This window comes from Solanum verrucosum, unplaced genomic scaffold, assembly GCF_900185275.1.
Source record: "Solanum verrucosum unplaced genomic scaffold, falcon-dt-bn FXZP01000217.1, whole genome shotgun sequence".
In the NCBI taxonomy this organism is placed as follows: Eukaryota; Viridiplantae; Streptophyta; class Magnoliopsida; order Solanales; family Solanaceae; genus Solanum; species Solanum verrucosum.
The window spans coordinates 93,879-114,396 of NW_026020032.1; the positions used below are offsets into that span (position 1 = coordinate 93,879).

The 20,518-nt window shown below is 35.4% G+C and overlaps 2 protein-coding genes across 2 annotated transcripts; one reads left to right on the forward strand and one right to left on the reverse strand.

The window, feature by feature from the left end:
- The first annotated feature begins 200 nt into the window (after nt 1-200).
- On the forward strand, nt 201-4,556 carry LOC125821509 (uncharacterized). Its single transcript, XM_049500929.1, has 10 exons — nt 201-506; nt 702-793; nt 1,231-1,338; nt 1,418-1,500; nt 1,631-1,764; nt 1,908-1,957; nt 2,103-2,195; nt 3,461-3,552; nt 3,945-4,051; nt 4,212-4,556. Exons 1-10 carry the CDS (start codon nt 294-296, stop codon nt 4,251-4,253), a joined length of 1,014 nt encoding a protein of 337 aa, XP_049356886.1. The 5' UTR covers nt 201-293; the 3' UTR covers nt 4,254-4,556.
- Nucleotides 4,557-5,273: 717 nt separating this feature from the next.
- LOC125821497 (probable RNA-dependent RNA polymerase 1) lies at nt 5,274-14,926 on the reverse strand. Its single transcript, XM_049500917.1, has 5 exons — nt 14,843-14,926; nt 11,691-12,260; nt 7,902-9,766; nt 7,313-7,463; nt 5,274-6,278 (listed from the first exon to the last, which is right to left on the reverse strand). The coding sequence occupies exons 2-5, from the start codon at nt 12,192-12,194 to the stop codon at nt 5,454-5,456; spliced, it is 3,345 nt and encodes a 1,114-aa protein (XP_049356874.1). The 5' UTR covers nt 12,195-12,260; nt 14,843-14,926; the 3' UTR covers nt 5,274-5,453.
- Nucleotides 14,927-20,518: the final 5,592 nt, after the last annotated feature.

The window sequence follows — 20,518 nt, forward strand, 5'->3', positions numbered from 1 at the left end:
AAACGTCGTATATATGTATAACTTTTTTAACGAGGTTATATCTGTTCTAAATCAAAAAGTTTGGGGTTATATTTATCATTTTTCCCTTTCAATATTGGTACTTCCATTATCTGTTCTAAATCAAAAAGTTTAGGGTTATATTTATCATTTTTCCCTTTCAATATTGGTACTTCCATTCCACTTTAATTTTCTTTTCACCCCCTAAACTTCTCAAAAACCACACATCCACAATCCTTAGCCCCTTATCTCCACCAAAACTCCAAATTCTCCTCAAAGCTTTGAACTTTCAAACAATGGCTGGCAATTTATGTATGACTCTCACTCAATCTTCACCCTTTTCACCAAAACTTTATTCATCAAAACCCCTTCTTGAGAAATCACATAGAATCTCTATTGCCCCATTGACCCCATTTCTCAAATTTCAAGATTCAGCTCATAGTCAATGTTCTACAAGAGGGTTCACTACTATATGCTTTTCTAGTCCCAGAAATGGTTCTGATTATAAAGTAAGTATAATAAACTTCAAATTGGCATTAAGGGTATATCTTTTTTTGTGCTAGGTATATATTAGGTGGAAGTAATTGTGCTATGTCACAGTGATGTAATTGAAAATGATAAATTTGAATGCTTTTGGAATGAGCTTCTTAGAATGGTTTTTCTCTGGGAGTGATTTTTGTGTTTTTTATTTTATTTTTCTACAGGGAGGTGGACCTGATTGGCCAATTTTGAGACGCTGGGATGTGCCATGGAATTGGCAAACTGTTTCACTTTCTTCGCTTGCATGTGGATTAAGGTGTAATTTTGTTACTTGGTTAAGCTTTCAAACATGTTGCTCTCTTCAAAAATGGCGATTGGTGCGTGTTGGATCCTTCAGAAGTAGTGCATTTTTGAAGGATCCAACAAGGGTGCGACATCATTTTTGGAGATTCTGAGCAACATAGGTTTCAAATATGTCTGACTCTGACTAATGAAGTGTCATCTTATTGTGAATTGTAAAAAGATTGAACCTTTTTTGTAATGGGATGTATTATTGCAACTAAGCAAGATAGAAGATTTATGAACTGCAACATTTTATTTGATCGTAACTGAAATGGTAGTTTTGTTCTTTTTGTTGGTGTAAAATATCTTTACAAGCTGAAATTCTGTTTTGTCTTGGAACTTGGAAGGATATTGGGTAACTAGCAACCAATATTGGTCTTGGGAGGAAAAAGCTAACTAATATTCAGGCAGTTTTGTTTTGACAGGACTAATAGAGACAGCATCAATACCATATGTAGGACTTGATGTAGAAGCATTGAGCTTGGATGAGAAGGCTGAAATTTTGTTCGCTGATCAATTGTATGGACAGTCATTTTTGCATTGTATCCAATCTCCACGATTCCGATGTTTTGTGTACTTATTGTTTTTTTTTTTTCAGTATAACAACTGCAGTTGTGCTAATAGTCCTTTATACTCTCACCAAGTCATCTCAACCACTTCCTGATGACATATATCGTTATGGTAATTAGCATTTTCCAAGTTATGGAATGATTCATTCATCTGTTGCTTTGTTTGGTCAGAAAACTGGATTGCAGTTTCCTCCACTCTAAAAGATTACAGCGTGGTTGATTATGATCTGTTAGTATTCCAGATCTGAAGGAACCTTTCAATCTCCAGAGAGGATGGCTTTTGTGGGCTGGAATTGGTCTAGCGGGAGCAGTAGGTGCAATTGCTTTAACAGGAGTGGCAATGTCTGCTTTCAATGGTGAGCCGCCACAAAGAGAGGTTAGAATTTAACTAACAGTTCATCCAATCTTTTGGATTGAGAATTTCATTCTTTGTATAACCTTTGAAGCAAATTAAATTTCATTTTTCTCCCCTGTGATGTTTTCTTTTTTCCTCATTTAATTCCTTAAAAATTGTTACAGACTGATGCGCTTGCTCGGTTACTCCCATTGATAGGTTCCTCAAGTATCAGGTATTTTCGAAGGAAGTTTGAAGTTCATCTGTAAATTATCTCAGTTATCAAGTCAATTGCTTTTGTGTTGATGGCTTTCCTGCCACTAACTGAATACTTATGCATGATATACTATTGAGTAACCACCTTTCTTTTTTTTATGTAGCACTGCTTCTCTGCTAGGCATTACTGGTGTACTTGCTCCAATTCTTGAGGAGACCGTGTTTAGAGGATTTTTTATGGTCTCTCTGACTAAGTGGTATAATTCTTTCTAGATAAATTCGATTACAGATGTACTACTGCTTCACATTTGTTAGAACTGGCTCTATGTGTCTGTGAATCTTCTGGACTTTACTGAAGAAGCTTGAAAAAAGAAGGGACAAAAAGTTTTGAATTGCTCAAGGTTTGATAAAGTTGTTACCCCAGTGGATCATTATCTCTTATGAGCATGAAAACACAATAAATACGTAAACATTCTGATTTCACCAGTTGATCTACTTTTTTGCTTTTATATTCCCTCCTTGCCTAAGAGCCGAGCTCCTGTCTTAAAAGACGAATACTATATAGTAGGGCTGTCCCCAATAACTCTTTTTAAATCGACACCTGAGACATCATCATGCCGAACACAAAACAGATATCTTTTGCCATCCTGGGATTTCTTTCTATAGATTCTGCCAACTGCATTGCTCTATGCATTAAATGTCAAGTGTGAACCTTCTCAAGTTGAAAGTGTTTCTGGGCTTGATCAGTCGATCCGTCTATATTTTGCTTATGAACTACGATGTTATCTCTTGATCATTCTGTTGTGGATGTTTTATAATGAAATTGGGTTTTAAAGGGAACGAGGCAGAAAAAATGCCAACCTAGTTATTGAATGCCAACATGTTATGACTTATGAGGTAGGCTATAGATACTCTTAGGGTGTGTTCGGTATGAAGGAAATTTTTTCCAAAATATTTGACCAACCGAACATGAGAAAATTGGAAAATATTTTTTGTACCGGACACAACTTAAATGTCAAGTGTGAACCTTCTCAACTTGAAAATATTTCTGGGCTTGATCGGTTGATACTTCTATACTTTGCTTAGAACTATGATGTTGTCTCTTGAACATTCTGTTGTGGATGTTTATAATTAAAATTGGTTTTAAAGGGAATAAGGCGGAAAAAATGGCAACCTAGTTATTGAATAGCAACATGAGAACCCCGATGAGGATTAAGATACATTAGGAAGTGGTTAAGATAGTTGTACATGTCAGACTTTTGGACTTTGTTAGCTCTATCCATAACATAATTGCAATAGAGCTAACAAACTCAACTCTTCTGTACCTATTTTGCTATCATGCATCTTCTTGATGCCATTTATATCACTACTTCATCAAAAAGAATAAAAGAAAAATCAGCGGAAGAAAGTCGTCTAATGACTTTATTACTTATGGACTATTCATACATACACATGCATGTCTAATGTGGACATGTGACTTGATGCTTCATTGTCTCTCATGCTTTTCCATTTTCCCTTGCAGGGTACCTACACCGCTTGCAGCGGTTATTAGTGGTGCTGTATTTGCTCTTGCACATCTCACTCCTGGACAATTTCCTCAGTTGTTTGTTCTTGGTATTGCTTCCATTTTCTTAAATGTATACACACTGGACGAAAGTAGAGGAAAAGCAGAAATTACAAAAAGGAATAATATAATTGGGTTTTACTTCTGAAAGTTCTCAAAAAGATCTTTTTAGGAAGGAAAAATAGTTCTAGTAAGAATTGCTTTTACCTTGTAAGAAAGGATCAACAACTTTCTGTAGTTTTTGAGATTATATTTTATTAAATTTTAGAGGAAATGAAATGAATTCGAACACAGTAGAATGGATACAAAGGGTTCATGTAGTTTACCTCCACTAGTTTGGAATTGAAGCACCGTTGAGGCGAATACTTAATTGATTTCACCCTTTATTATCAGTGCACTTCTCTTCATGTTTAATCTGAACTGAAAAATGACATGCATTCAGGGACTGCTCTGGGATTTTCTTATGCTCAGACGCGGAACCTCCTAACCCCAATCACAATTCATGCTTTATGGAACTCTGGTGTTATTTTGCTTCTGACCTTCCTTCAGGTAATCTTCTCCTCGTACATTTATTTAAGCTCACTGCTTTGTGAAGTCATTTAAAGCATGACAACTTAGAATTACCATCTAGCAGGCAGTATTTGTTGCCATGTTGCTTTCTATGAATATGCTAGTCTGATTTCTTCCTCTTAAACTCTTTTGTATATAGCTCCAAGGCTATGATATCAGGGAAATAATACAAGGAACTTGACTTAGGCACCATAATTCTCTGGACAAAGTCGTCTTCATCAGCTTGTAACGAATCTGGTTTTATTTTCTGTAATTTAGGCCAAATGCTAGTTGGAGCTTGTAAGTAATGTGAGAAGCTATTATTCTTCTTCTTTTTTACAATGCCGAGTTGCTAAATTTACTGGAAGAGCTAATAATACTCTTCCCTCCTGAAAAGCAGCCGAAAAATCCACAAGGAAGCTTCTGTTCAATTTTCAATAATCTAGTATACTATTTGTTGTAGGTTTTGACTACAGAGTTCTCCTTTAATGTATCCTTGTGTGTACATGTTGGTCAGGATCGTTACATGAGTGAATTTTTGATAGCCATATTGCTTCATTTGGACATGTTTCTATCGGAGACTCAATGATATGGAACTCCCTTCACACTCTAAAGACATTCAAATAGATAATTGGACTAAAATGGTTACTCAATGGTATGTGGTTCTCTTCACATTCTAGGAACATTCAAATCTTTGATAGAATTAAGAAGGGTCCCAGCAAATCCTGTTGGCACAAACATGAATGTCTCACTAGTATTTTAACTACTGAAGTTCCTGAAATATTATTTATGACTAGGGATGACAAAGGGATGGAGACAAGTTAAAAACATATTGCTGAAATTTCACCATTGATGTCGTTACTGCTGTCTGAGCTAGCAAGAGTTATTATGCTAGCTTTGTGATCCATCGGTCAATTTACCCCAGCTAACACAAATAAAGATGTTCAGTTCTCAGCTGCAGCCTGGAGCTATTAAGTTCTCTATCCATCAGTCTTACAACAACATAACCAGAATAATGCCACAGGTGGAGCTCTAGGGAGGCTAGGATGTACGTAAACCTTTATCCTACCTTTGTGGGGTAGAGAGGTTGTTTATGATAGACTATCCATCAGTCCTGTCATCCAAAATTCCAGTAATTTATAATGTCTCATGGATATCAAGAAAGGAATTGTGGTTGTGCATAATACAAAAAACATAATATGAACCATGTTGACTAGAGAGATAAAACTCAAATCACATACATATTAGTACTTAGCTGTACAGCTGTTTCTAAGAATACTGCATATATGTTACAGGTTCATGCAGTTTTAAAGACAAAAGGTTGTTAACAAGGCATAGCAGTTTTCTTATGATCACACTCTATTACATTATATATATATCAGCTAAATGCTCGACTGAAATCTCATTTCAGCACTAATTTGCGACTCAGCTGAGCCCTGAGATATGACAAATTGAGAACTGGCCTGTTACGTGCTTTCTCCTTCTTAATCTGGATTAGCTGGTCATAAACACACCAGGGAAAGCTAATGAAATGATCTCTTTTCAACCCCTGATTGTAGCAACCCCAATATGTAGGATGATATGTAACGTGGTACCAAGCCGATGCCTTTGGTAACATGTCATCTATATCATTACGCCTCTTGAACCAGGTCCTTGCTTCCTTCCTCAAGGCCCTCACAGCAATACTAATGGCCTCAGCATCTTTTCTGCGGTCAAAAGTTTTTGATGTCTTCATGATGCCTCCACTAAGTATTTCAGCCTCCGTTTTTATGCCATAGTAGTCCATTAAATTACCCAGCTTGTTGTCATGTTCAGTTTTGTAGTCAAAAGCTTCGTCAATGTAATCTTCAAATCCATCAACTTCCAAATCAGCATCATATGATCTCCTTGCAACATCCCTTGTGAAGATCGCAGTAGAGCTAGCCTGAGGTGCTTTGTCCTTCACTTTCCTGAAAAGCTTTCCAATAACTCTTTCTGAGATATAGGTTGTCTTGTCTGGCGGCTTATCCATGAAGTCTGGGTATTCTTTAGGGCGCAACTGAGATGGTATTTCAGCAGGAACACCAGTCTTTGGAAAGTCCACTGCAATTGAACAGAGCTCAGCAAGTTTTTTGCATGGATCACTCATGGCCATATCAGGTTCTCTGTCTGCAAATACGACATGGGCATTTGATATGATTCCCAAACTGTCATTCACAATATAGTTGGTGAAGTACTCTTCAACTTCCTGCAGTAGGCAGACAGGTGAAAAGGAGTTCCTCAGTACTTGCACTGTTGTTGCACATACTGGCCAATCCCCCCTCTCCCACAACAAACAAAAGATAATAAAGAGTTCCTCAGTACTTGTATTGCATTACACATCTTATAAGTATGATTTCAAGAGTTCATTCCCTACTACAAATTCAAGAGTGTAAGTGCTCTTTCATCAGAGATGTAACTCCTATGGCACATATTGATATGCAAATCGGCGATTTGAAGTAAAAAAAATCAAGAATAAGCACACTTCCACAAACTTTAGGGACTCTCAGGATTGATCCCCCTCATGAACGAGACAATAATAAACTTAGAAGATGAATCTCACATGTACAGTTGATAAGGTAAATAAGAAAGGGGAAAGAAGAAACTATTTCAGGTTTGACACAACAGAAAATTTTTATTTATGGTTTTGGTCACTTACAAGTTGTTTATCTTCAGGGTATATTTTCCTTCATTAATTTTTTTATGGGTAGAGAATTTTATTGATGTAAAAAACAAAGAAAACAGCATTGCCTTTATGCTGTTAGCTGTACATCCAAAATAAGGAAATTGGACAATAATGAAAATATAGTGAAAATAAACAATTAAGGCATTCAGCTCTTACTGCAATACTCGTGTTGATCTCTTCCTTTTTTGTCTCATTAATCGAAAGATCTTAGAGAAGGAGAAAGAAGGGGGTGAAAGAATGAAGTCTGGTCAGCGGTTCTGGATTTTATGTGCCTATCCAGTCACGAAGCTGTGCAGAAGGAGATCTCAGCAATAGAAAAGTACAGTAACCAGTTTGTAGGTGATGCACCTAACACTCATACACTAAACTAGATTCGACTGAATCTAAGTCTTAGAGAAGGTAATCTCAGCAATAAAGCGTTGATAAAAAAAAAAGGATTAAAAGGAAAGAAAAATATCAAGACCATGCCAATTCTCCGTAAGAAAGGTTGAACATAGTGATGCATCAGAAGCATGATAATTTTGGAAGTAAAACTAGTTGTTCGAAGCTAAGGGTACCTCAATTGTGACATCATGATCCAACTGTATGCTGGGTGCTGGAGGATATTCCATCGGTTGGACTTGCCTTGGCGGAATCATGTCTTGATCCCAGCAAACAAAGTAGATATCTCCATCCAAATCACTCCCAGAACATTCATTCGGATGAGGTCTGTCATCAAAGCTTTAACACTTAAGTAACAATGCCATGAAAAAAAAATAAAGATAGAAAGAGTTAACAAGGATGGAAGCTAGTTTTACACTTTTACTAGAAAGAACAATTAATAAAGTTCAAACTTGAAAATTCTTCCATGAACAAAAATTGAGAATATTCCAGATAGATGAAGTACTGTGAATTATACAACAACATACCCAGTAAGATACCACAAAGTGGAGTCTGAGGAGGGTAAAGTGTACGCATACTTTACCTCTACCTCAGAGGTAGGGAGGCAGTAGAAATACATACCTAGTCTGGAGCATTTATACAAAGTTACGAGTTGAAATAATTGTGTAGCCAGTAGGAAAATGATTTCCACCCATAAGTTGGAGTAAAGCCTTCTATAAGATTACACGTAAGTAGAAGTTAATAGGTTTCCGACGTAAAGTTTACCTATTTCCTTTCTGGGGGAATACAACACAATCTACCATGTGGTGCAGCGCTGGAACATTTACAGCCCTTAAAACACGAATATCACCAGGATGCAAGCATGGATTTTTTGCAACAACCACATTTCCCTTGAGAATGAAATTACAGTTGGTGGATCTGCTGTTATTAAATGGATGTAAATCCTCAGAAAACTCTCTATGTCCAGCACCAGTAAACTGAACAAACACCTGACCATATTCCAAGGTTCTGGATTCATCCAAACATCCCATCATTGCTCTTCCATTTGGAATAAATATTCTTGATTTAGTCCGCAAATCGAGCAACTTTGATGCGCGGAAGGTTTGCAGCATCATTGAAAGAAAGGGCTCAGCATCAGGCATATAACCACAATTTAGCATTGCCTTGAGAATATTAGTGTTCTCTCCAGGAGACATCAATTCCAAAGCCTCCTGTGCCTTCAAAGAATCATGCAAGATAGCATCAAGCTGATCTACAGCTTCCTTTTGTTTCTGTTCGAGAATATCATCTTTCACTCCAAGTGTAGACAAGAGAGTAATCAGTTGACGATTAAGAAAACAAGGCTGATATTTGCTCCACCCAAGGACATCTAACTTATTGTTGTCTGATTCATATTTCGACATGCTCTTTCTCAAAGATAACTTCATTGATGAATATGGATCAACAGCCACAACACCTTTATATCCACCATAACGAATCTGAAAAGCAGATGGTGTATATTGAAGGCCACATTTTGAGGCAACTCTACGAGCAAAGTCAGCAGATATTTTACCAATTCCATCAGAAAAGACATAGCTGGTTCCATGAACCTTTACGTCAGGAATAACTTCAATCTCATGCCTAAGAACACTCAAAGTCTCTGTGGAGGAACCAAAAGATTGACCAAGTCTGGCAGCATATTTTGCCACATTCTTGATCTGCGAAAAATCACCCATCCAAGTTCTTATATCATTTGCAGTAAGGCCAGGTCTTGATGCAAACATCCACACTGAATTATCCCGCAATTGGCTCGATGAAAATGCAAGAAATTCAAATTTTTTATCACCAATTACAAAGCCTTTCCGCAGAGTTGATAGGATCCTCTCATAGATGTTTGTCCTGATACCATTTCCAGTACTTGCTTTTGGTAATAACTCTGTAGAATACAGCTTCTCCCACTCCTCATCAACAAAAGAAACACGAAGAAAGTTATCTATGTCTTCAGAATAATTGCGGAGAACCCGATTGGAAACATTAACCTCTGGACCACAAAAATAAACTTTGCATGGTGTTACTAGGACCCTTCTTACATACACCAACCCATCATCTAAAGTGATGGACGGAGATTTTGGAGGTTGTCTACCCTTGAGATACCCATCATACTGCTCAGTGAGCCACCTCACTGGATCATAACAGCACTCCTTCAAATAGTACAGTTTCTCTAAGGCTTGCTCAATGCATGCAACATTCCTCCTTTGAGGATCTACTAATCGGAAAAAGTAGACATTTAATGAAGGCCCAGGAATGCATCCATGCTGTACCAAAGAACTAATTTTGAACAATATCTTGTAGGGAATTGCAATTCCTTCCGGAGGCTGGACATTGGGAACCAGAGCCGATTTTTGAGAGATGAAAAAGGTGAAACCAGTCTGTAAAGTAATATTGTTTTCACGTTCTGCATAGTGAAAAAAACTTTCCTGGAAATTTGGAAGATGAACACCCCTACGGAACTGCAAACATAAGCTAGAAGATAGCCCTATCCAAGATGGAGCGAAATCTGTCGTCCTCACCCACTGATCATCAGGAGTTTCCTTAAAGAAGCTATAACAGGAGTTTTCAAGTCTCTTATAGATCCGAGGAGCACCAAATAACTAAATCATAGAAATTGAATGAATAAGTCAATACTGAATCTTATCGTAAATCAGCAAAGTAGACTACTGATCTAACCAGAATTCAATTATATGAAGCGATATATTAACTGATGCACTATACTCATGAGGAAATTCTGCAAACACAGTAGAAAAGTTGCTTTCACGTTCTTTAACTTAAAAGATCACGAGCAGACAAGTCACAAGTATTGAAAAATTTGAAAATTGTGGACATATATTTGTTAACTTATATAATATGCAAGTTAGAAGCTTGGTTTATTTAATTAACCAGTGGTACCAAGCCCAAGTTTAACATCTTTACTAACACACTTTTTTTAATCATCACGAATTTTTAGTTGTTAAAAAGAAACTGTTAACTCGGTATTTGTGTTGGTTGTTGGTAGGAGGTAGCAGGTACCCATGGACTTGTTGAGGTGCACACAAGCTAACCCGGCCACCAAGGTTATAAATTTGAAAAACTGACAAATGTTCTTTAACCATTTTTCAACTTTTCTTCTTTAATCAAAACTAAGCACATAATATAATTAAACAGTCAAGGGCTATCCAAATGGCTCTAGTCTATGATGCACACATTTTCCACCTAGTTATTTTCCAGTCTATTTTACATGAAAAACAGAGTACATGCCTGTTAAAAGACTGATTAGAAACAATGCAATACTTTAAAATAGGTGTCTTGAGGAAAGTCAAATCATAATTAGAATGTCTCAACTACCAAATATCCCCAAAAATAACTGAAACTATAAAGTGTGACTTGGAAACTGAATAAAGGCATCTGTATCCACCAATGAGAAAGGACAACGAATACAGAAGTACAGAAAACACCCTCCCACTCTAAACAGATAAAATAAAAGCACATGATTTTGTCTGAATGCACAGCCTATTATAATTCTCCCGTCTGGAATCTATTGCGGCTGTTGTGAAGTGCAATACAAGAATAGCAAACTCAAAGGGAAAATTCCAAAATTATACGTTTGGTCGGTAGACAGAACGACAAGAAGCTCCTCTGACTCTCCCTTATTAATAGTAGTAGTAGTAATAGTAATTTCTAAATTATTTTTTTTGACACTAGTAACATTAGTAATAGTAATTTCTAAATTTTTAATAGGAGCGCATATTAACAGAAAATCAACACAATTTAATTACTTTACCCAAAAAAAAGAAGATAGAAAATCAACATTTTATACTTTGATGGAAACATGTGCACAAAAAAAATGAAAGACATGTTCTTCAAGAATTCTGGATGTTCACAGTACCATTTCATGGTATTCTACTATATAAAAAAAGTTCTAGCGCAAATATTCATGAAAGATGTTAAGAATTTCGAACACTCCTCTTTAAGGATGTCAACAGATATCTTTATAAAAGGAATAGGATGTCGACAGATCAAAAGATAGGCTGAGAATATGGCAATCTGGCATGTGAGTTAGGATTTTGGACAGGATGCTAGGTTATCCACATAGCAGTGCTTATAAACGCACAAGCATCCAACCTTAAAAGACTTCAAGCAGAACAACATTGAGGAGGGCCTAACCACTATTAATGCTTATGAACTTGTACTTTGTATTTTCTAAAGCTTCTTTACTTCATGATCTGTAGCAAATAAGTTTCCAGTTTAATGTCGGTTCAAGCCTTCATGCATGTTCAGTTTCTAGAAATGGAATTTATTGTCAAAATTCTCATATATAGGATTTCAACCCCTTCCATATGGTTCATAAGTCAACAAATAAATATATGTTAGCAGAAATGATTTTGCTTCAAAAGAAGTGGATCAACAAGCAGTAAGAGACCCAATACATGAGGATTGTGTACCATTCAACCAATAATCAAATAGTCACAATATTCACAAAGACCGGGCACAGGGAGAAGGATGAAAACAATAGCTAAAGGTTTGGAATAATTGAAAAACCTGTATGAGGAGAGACTGAGCATTTTGACCATATGGACGATGCAGCACAACCTGCCATATATTTTCATATGAAAGCTGAAGTTTATAATCAGCTGAACCCCTAGACAAAAAGAAGTAAATTTTCTTCAATCCAATGCCAAATTTAATTGAAACTTCTGTACTTCCCAACACTGCAAACTTGTCGTCTGATATTTGACATCCAAAATTCAAAGTTATGCCATCCATGTGATCCACATACGCCACTTGGACAATATCAGTTTTCATTTCCCAAGCCTTCAAATAAGAAGACCCAAAATACAGCCTCTTACTAGCCAAATTGATGATTTTGTCAGCACTAATGTTGTCGACAAATTGAACTTTGGCAAATGCTCTAGATCCTCCTTTGGACTGTTTAACATCCAATGCACATACAGTTCCATATCCTGTATGTTTCTCTAAGAATGACTTGACCACTTCTGCAGGCAGAAGATCAGGGAATCCATAAACCTGAATTGTCTTTCCCATGTAGCCAAATTCCAAGTGCAGTTCGACGTTCAAATGCTAATCACCAACTGGAATACCTCCTGAAGTCTACATACATGTGTAACACAAGTAAGAATACTTGTAAAGAACAAAGATAGCAAGATTAAGGTAAAAGTGTTACTATACTAGGTAAAAGAAGAGCCAAAAGTTACTAGGTAAAAGAGAATCCTAAATGCTATGCATTTCAAATTTAGCTTCATCCTTCTATTTCACACAGACAGAGTGAACCCAAAAGCAAGAGCATTGAACTATTGATCTTTTGTGTTCTTGCCATACCTTCACTAGAGGACAGCCCAGAGCTTCATACCCATCGACCATGTAAGCAACTAAACTGCTCCATAAGAAGGATATCTAAAAGCAAACTCAGCCTAATGTGCTGAAAACTAGACTCCACAAAGTTATGCAAAACTATGACTACCTATAAAGAAATAAGCAACCTACTAGACACCTATTTGATACGTTTTCCAGACTTGTGAGACATGAAAAATGTAGGTTGTTTTGACTACTAAATACAGCAAGATGTTAATGTAGTTGTGAAGTATTTAGCGAATGAGCCACTACATTTACTATGACTGTTGATGTGTAATCTATAGTTCACAGGACAACAGAGAAGAGAAGAAAACGAATCAATAGGGAAATCAACCTAATTGATGTACGTATTTGAGATTTTTGGCCTATAAAGTTATGACACTCAGGCCTAACTCAACCCCAAAAGATTAACTTATAAGGAAAAGATTGTCCAAGTCCATACAAACTGACCACCAATCCATTCCCCAACCGATGTGGGACCCACTCTAACACCCCTTCACGCCCAAGCCAACTGGAGCATTCACCGGGAGCCCAAACAGGATGAACCTAACTCTAATACCAGGTAAGATATGACCATCAACCCATTCCCAACCAATGTGGGACCCACTCTAACACCCCCTACATGTCCAAGCCCAAAAAGAGCTTACACAGGACCAGTGGCGGATCCAGGAATTAAGCTCAGGGGGTTCAAAATTTAAAGAAGAAGCTCATGTGGTAATGTAAGTGCACGGTGAGCGTAGTAACCCCGACATGCTTTTTGTACAAGGTATCTCATTGGTTGATAAAAGTTAACACCAAACTAATCAAAGATATTGAGAACAAAGCTACGTTGATAAAAAAATTAGTGGATCAATTGTATTATATAAGTTAATTCCTAAAACACGTGAAAATTAAAGGATGAAAAAGGAAGTGAGACGGAGAAGAAAAATATTTACCTTAATCCGCTAAATTTATATTACCTTATCGTACCGCATTAAGCATTTCTTCCTACTTTTACCTTGCTCCATTGAACATTCTTAAATTTTCTTGTGCTTTTTATACTTTTATTTTGCAATGTTTTACTTTATTTTACATTTTAAATTTTTTTAAATTAGTATCCATTCAAACACATATTACTAGGAAAATTATCAAGATTCTCTAAAAGTGTGCAAGTATAGATTTACTAATATTATAATGCATATTCAGAAGATAAATAAATGGCATTGTCAATTTTTTAGTTCATGTAGTTTAATTTACTAGGTTAGTCATCACTGTTGAAAAAAAAATAACGAATAAATCAAATAAGTTTAGTTTCCATCTCTCTAAAATAGAATTGAAAAAATAGAAAGGAAATTCCATGAATTCTATTAAATATATATTATTAAAAGGATATTGACGATTTTTAGTTTCTTCATTCAACTACATCTAATTTATCTTTATATATATAATTCATCATTTTTAAAAGAGTTGTACATAAAATTATGTTGAAATAAAATGACAAATAGATATAAGAAGAATAAAAAAAAAAGTGTCTAATAAATTTAAACAAAAACAAATTAGAAAAAAAATAATGAAAAAGAGAAGATGATCCAAAGCCCAAAAGTTGAGCCCAATAAGGGTAAAAAATAAGAGAAGAGGAATTGCTACGCATAGGATTCGAACCCACAACATAAAAGCCACTCGTGAACCCCTTGTCCATTGAGCCAAAGCTTCTCACTTGTTTTCAGGGGGTTCATTTTAATATATGTACACATAAATTAGAATTTGGTCCTATATATATAACGTAATTTTTCGATCGAGGGGGTTCGGGTGAACCCCCTAAACACAACCTAGGTCCGCCCCTGCACGGGACTCCAAATAGTGTGATACCATGTAAAGATACAACACTTGAACCTAACTCAACCCCAATTTAAGTCGATCATCTAGCTAAATGGGGTTTCTTGACCTTCTCCAGTCTAGCAAACTACTACTACCTCAAGCCATATCTAGTGGTTTTACACTCTCTTTTATACAGCTTTTTGCACAGATGACAAAGTCTCTTCTTTTTTCTTCTTTAAAGCTAACTTTTCCTTCTGCTTCTTCTTAGCCAATGATCAACAAACAGCATACTAGAAACATTAGTTAAAACAGCCTTTCCATCAAGAATCTTACAGAAATTTCACCACCCATGATCATATATATTCAGTCAGACTCACAAAACCATGAAAAAGATTCAAACTTTAAACAACAACAAAACACACAAACCAAGAAAACAGTTACCCAACAGCCCCAAACACATAAACAACACAAAATAAACTGAATCAAAGCAAAATTTAACATGGGTCTTTGAAAAAGAGACTTACTATGCAAAAATAAAACTACCCAGTAGTAGTGCCAGAAACTGAAGCACAACCAAATTTATTTACACAACACACGAAGACTTGAGGGGAGGGGTGAGTGATGAGTCAATCCCTAGTGAACTAAGTAAATAATACATCTTTATCATTCTAATTGGTTGCTTTTGCTTTCAAAGTTTTTTATAAGTATAAAATTGAACAGGGTACAATAATTCTTGGCTTTTTTTCGTTACAATGATTCAATTGAGAAAATTTTGGGATTTGTTTGGATGTTTGCTGATGTATTGAGACTTACGTAAGACAATCAATCAATTAAGTCATCTAACACTACCGTCCCCATCATGTTTTTTCTTTTTCTTTTTTCCAAAAAAATATTTTAAAATATTAAATATTCTTGAAGATGAATTTCATGTTCTTAGGATAGAAAGTTAACAGAGGTTCGAATCAGTTTTTACGCACCTCAATTAATTTCATGAGATATCTACCATTTGCCATCAATAACAGATATCACATAATTTTGTCTACCAAAACTAGAACAGATGACAAAAATCCTTTAATGTTTGGTTGTCACGACCCGAGTCTACACCCTGGACGTGGCCGGCACTCAAGAACCATTGTTGGTCCCCAAGCTAACCCTCATCCTGGTTGACTACAAGCGGAAGACTAACTTAAGCATGCAAAAACTTAAAACTGAATAAAATTCAATAAACTCAACTTTTCAAAACTTTAACTCAAATGAACAACTTAGAATAAAAATAATATATTCAACTCGCCATAAAATAGACAACTTAAGTCTTTAAAACATTTAATAAAATAAATGAATAATACAGACTTCTCAACTATACTGACTATCTATGAAGCCTCTAACTGATAAAGATGGAAGTCAGGATAAGACTCACGACATCCTGACTAAACTAAAAAGTAAATGAAATCTTTCGGAAATAAGGAGGCTCACCATAGCTAACTCGAATTCTCGGATGTATCAACGAATCTCCTGTTGATGATCCCAAATACATGTGTCTGCATCATAAAAAGATGCAGGCCAAATGGCTCAATACGTGGAATGTACGAGCATGTAAGGAGAATTCTAAAACATAAACATAAGCTTGAAAAGAATCTGAAAGAAACTGAAGAAATTACATGGCTCAACTCAACTCAACATAACTGAACCCATTTCAATATAAAGCAATTTAAAACATGTGCAATATAAAAAAAAGCTATTTAAAAACATGATAACAACTCTGTGTGTATGCAAATATACATATAACTCTGAGATGTATGTAAAAATACAAATAATCTGATGTACACAAAAATACAAAATACTGTTGTGAGAGTTTCTCTAACCGATAACCATCACATAAGAGCTATTGTGATGATACAACGATCTTCCTCACGCTGCCAGCGCATCCTATACCTTGCCACAGGTATAGGACCTGGACTACTAAGTGGATCCACTAATCTATGCGAAAAGGATTCATCTAAAAAGTATGACTATTTTCTACCTATGATGGCTACATAGTTTATGGGGGCTGTGAGTTGTCTGAACTCTCCCCCATATCGGTGCTCAATACTACTCCCAAAATATACTAGCTCTTTATGTTTTAAAAACATACTTCTTTCTGTGATTTGAAATTAGTGCTCAAAAACTTAGCTCAAAGGCTATCTTGGAAATCAAAGTTTCCTCTCTTGTTTTATTGTGAAAGCATTTACTCTTTAACTGAAAACTAGCCCAAAGGCTCTATACTGAAACACTAGCTCAAAGGCTCTTTTGAAAATCTCAATTTTCCGTTCTTATTTAAATGTAAAAACATTTTAAACTCTTTTGGGAATACATAGTCCCCATATACTTTTGAAGAAATGAACTTCCTCAAAACTTAAGTCTTAAAACAAAGTTAAAACGTTTGTAAAAGACTTCTTAAAATATGGTTCATGCCGAATTATGGATATGAACGACTTAATGCAAGATTTTCAATAACTATAGATAGAACTCAAATACTTGGAACTCAAGAACTTCAATGATACTACTGATTTCAAGAATGCTCAACTCAGAGGATTCATGCAGAATTATGAGCATGAACTACTCAACTCAAGGACTCAAAGATACTTCTCATCTCAAGATTGTTCGACTTATAATGTTCATGCGGAATTATGGGCATGACAACTCAACTCATGGACTTCATGGGTAATAGGTAATAGTCCCATGATTAGGATTATAATCTCGGAAGGGTTAGGAACTCGATACTCAAGACTTAGAACTTGAAGATACTACTTCTTTCAAAGATACTAAACTAATGGAGTTCATGTGGAAGTTATGGGCATAAACGACTTGACTCAAGGGTCAAAATATCAATAAGGAACTCAAGTATACAACTCTTTCATTCTCATACTTACTTCTCAAAACTTAACTCAAATCGATGGTGGATCTCAAATGATTCACAATTGAACTCAAAAACTTTCTTAAACTCTACTTTTAACTCTCTCTTGAATGTGAATTGTGAATTCAAGAGTTATGGTTCATGATATGAAAGATCTAGGTGATAGTGTAGACTCATGAATACATTCTCCTCACTCTCATGCTCACTTACTCGAGTCTTGAAACAAGTTATTAGAAGTTGTATAACACTCTTCAAAGGACTCAAAGGGACTTTTTCAAAATGTTCGAAAGAACTCTCAACGCTACCTTGAATGTGATTTATGAATTCAAGGTTGTGATTTGTGATACGAATGATCTTGTGATGTTTATGAGTGTTTTTAGATAGTTAAACATGAAAAACGATCAAGAAATCACTGTCTGGAAGCAAGTCCGCGACGCGGAGATGAATTAAAATATTTGGTCGTGAATTAACTTCTGAGGCAGAGAGGTCTGTGACCTCTCCGCGACGCAAAGACAAACTTTATGAAATGGGGAGGCAGGTCCGCGACACGGAGTAAGGTGCCAGATTAGCCCGAATTTTTCCTTCTTCGTTTTGTAAACCCAATTCACCTAAACTTGATTATTTTGCTCAACCTCTCTTTAGATTTAGATGCCCAACACATGTACACTAGAATCTAACTCTAACAACTCTATAAATCGACACAATAATCTCAAGAACTCCTCAATCTCAGCCCAATTCAAGAACGAAAGCAAATTCAAGAATACATATCAAGAACTCAAAGCTTCAACTTTTAGAACGAATTTAAAGCTGAAATTAACATGATTGGCATGTGGTGAACAAACCCAACACTATGGAAGCTTACATACCTGAAAGAATCATCTTCTTGAAGAACTAGAAGGAAAATCTGGGAAGATGAACTTTGGCCTTAGCTTTTCTTGAATCCCTTGAGCGTAGAATTTTTGGAGTGGATGAGAGGGTTTGATTTATGAAAAACTGGTTTCTACACGTTTAGGGCAATTTAGATGACCTCCTAAGGGTTTTTAGGACTAAAATGCCCTTTAAGAAATAATTAAAATGAGCTGGGAGTCGGAATGATTTTTCACCAGGCAGTGAGGTCCGTATTGGCTCCGCGTCGCGGAGCTGCTGCCAGGTTTGCGCATCGTTAGTAAATCAGTCATAACTTTTTACTCATAGCTCGAAATTGAGCAAACTCGGTGGAGTTGGAAAGAGGGCTCGAAGGGATTTAATTTTCTATCTTGTAGCTCACTTAACTCATCCTGTACTAGGAGTTATGGTTGTTTGAAGTTGACCCAAAACTTAAGAAAACTAGGAATGACTTGAATGTTTTTCTCTTAAGTTCTTCTTGAAACTCAAGGTGCTATTTTTAGAGACCTTAACACTTAGGAAAAGTTTAATTCCTTGCAAATATCTCACTCACTACAAAGAATGGTTCGAGTCTTGGTTCAAAATTTTTATGGGTGTTACATTGGTATCAGTAACTCTAGTATTATCATATTATTTCATTCTACTATTGTTGTTTTTAGTATCTTAGTTTATCAATATTGTTTCTAGTCGCTATTGTTTTTATAAATATTTGTTACATGTATTTTATTTTCTGATTGATTTTGGTATGTTTTACTTGAATCGATAATTTATTTGTAACAATATTTCTATCTTCACAACATAGAATTAGATTGCATCCACATCTCCTCTCGTAAAATTACATTTGCATAAATTGTTGTTACTGAATTGTATGTTTGAAAAATAATTTTAATAACAAAACAAAAAACATGTCTAAATATAATTTCAACTTAGATATATATTACTTTTTCAAATAGTACAAACTTTTCTTTTTCAAATAGTATAACTTTTTAGTAGAGCCGTCAATATGGGCTAGGCCCGTTGGGCCGGCCTAACCTAACCCGTGATTTGATAGGATTGAGTTACGATTTTTGGAGCCCATTTAAGAAAAAAACTTTTTAGCCCGGCCTGAATAGGCCTGCCGATTTGTGGGCTTGAGAAATATGGATAGGGGCGGCCCGTGAGCCAAATAAAAATTAATTAAAAAATAAAATAGAGTGTTAAAAATAAAAGAGTCTATACTCAAAATCATTTTAAAGTTTGAAATATTACAATTTAAATACAAATTATGTTTATAAAATATGTATTACATAAAATAAAAATTACCTAAAATTTCTACGAATCACTACATAGGCCGTAGCCTATGGAATATCGTCATAATTTTTGTGTTTTATTATGATTATTGGAAAACAATTAGGTTAATATTTTTATTTAGCTATTTATGCTTTTACTTGAAATCAAACTTAATAAATATTACAAAGATAATTTTATTTGTGGATTTGATTAACAAGTAGTAACACTAACACAATGTAATATTATCTTGTCGATATTTATGATAATTTTTAAATTATAATTTAATTTAAAAAATTATAAAAAAATATACTTTTACGAAAAGAGGACTGGCCCGACAAGCCCGTAGCCCACGTACTTGTGGGCTAGGACAACCATTTTCTGGCCCACACCAAAAATGGGCTAGCCCGGTTTGACCTATCAAATTTCAAAGATTGTATAGGTTAGCTCGGATGGGGTGAACCAGCCCATATTAACAACTCTACTTTTTAGTATGGCCAAATGTCTACTGTGGGACGCGTTTTAATGAATCATTGCTTCTTTTTAAATTCTTTTTTTTTTCCTGTTTATTATGTTTTGGGGCAATATACATATAAGACAAATATTTTTAAATTTGATAGGAGATAATATGTTATGAACCAACCTCGGCCCAACATCAATACCTACACGAATATCGCGCAATTAGTTATTGGACCGAGAAGATGCAACATAACTGAAAGGCCTTCACAAAGGTTGATTTGGGTCCAAGGCCCAATTAACAAGTAGCTAAAAAGGATGACGGATGAGAAAGAAGGGTGTATGCAAATGTTGTTGAGAAAAATGTCTAGTCTTCTCATCCCTTTTTTTTTTGAGTCTATGCTTCTCATCTTCCTTCTAGTTATCTTCTACAATAGTTTTCTTTGTTAGTTTCATTTTCCGTTGTAACTTTCGAGTTTAGTGATTATAATATTTGAATGTTTGTATTGTGAAATTGAAGTTGTTATTGTTAGGGTATATACTATTAATCATGTGTTTAAAAATAATATTCTAATAGTTTTCAAGATTAAATATCTTAGTGGGAGATTGTTAGGGTATATACTATTAACCATGCATTTAGATATAGTACATTATAACAATCGTGATAGTTAAAAGTCTAAGTGGGAGATTGTTGGGATAT

Excerpts from the sequence above, each read along its gene's own strand:
- LOC125821497 (XM_049500917.1), bottom strand. The coding sequence starts at position 12,194 with ATGGGAAAGACAATTCAGGTTTATGGATTCCCTGATCTTCTGCCTGCA. Across the intron at positions 9,767-11,690 it reads CTCAGTCTCTCCTCATACAG|TTATTTGGTGCTCCTCGGAT; the intron begins GTTTTTCAATTA and ends TCTATGATTTAG. Across the intron at positions 6,279-7,312 it reads ATCATGATGTCACAATTGAG|GAAGTTGAAGAGTACTTCAC; the intron begins GTACCCTTAGCT and ends TGCCTACTGCAG.
- LOC125821509 (XM_049500929.1), top strand. The coding sequence starts at position 294 with ATGGCTGGCAATTTATGTATGACTCTCACTCAATCTTCACCCTTTTCA. Across the intron at positions 794-1,230 it reads TCGCTTGCATGTGGATTAAG|TTTTGTTTTGACAGGACTAA; the intron begins GTGTAATTTTGT and ends ATATTCAGGCAG. Across the intron at positions 1,958-2,102 it reads ATAGGTTCCTCAAGTATCAG|CACTGCTTCTCTGCTAGGCA; the intron begins GTATTTTCGAAG and ends TTTTTTATGTAG.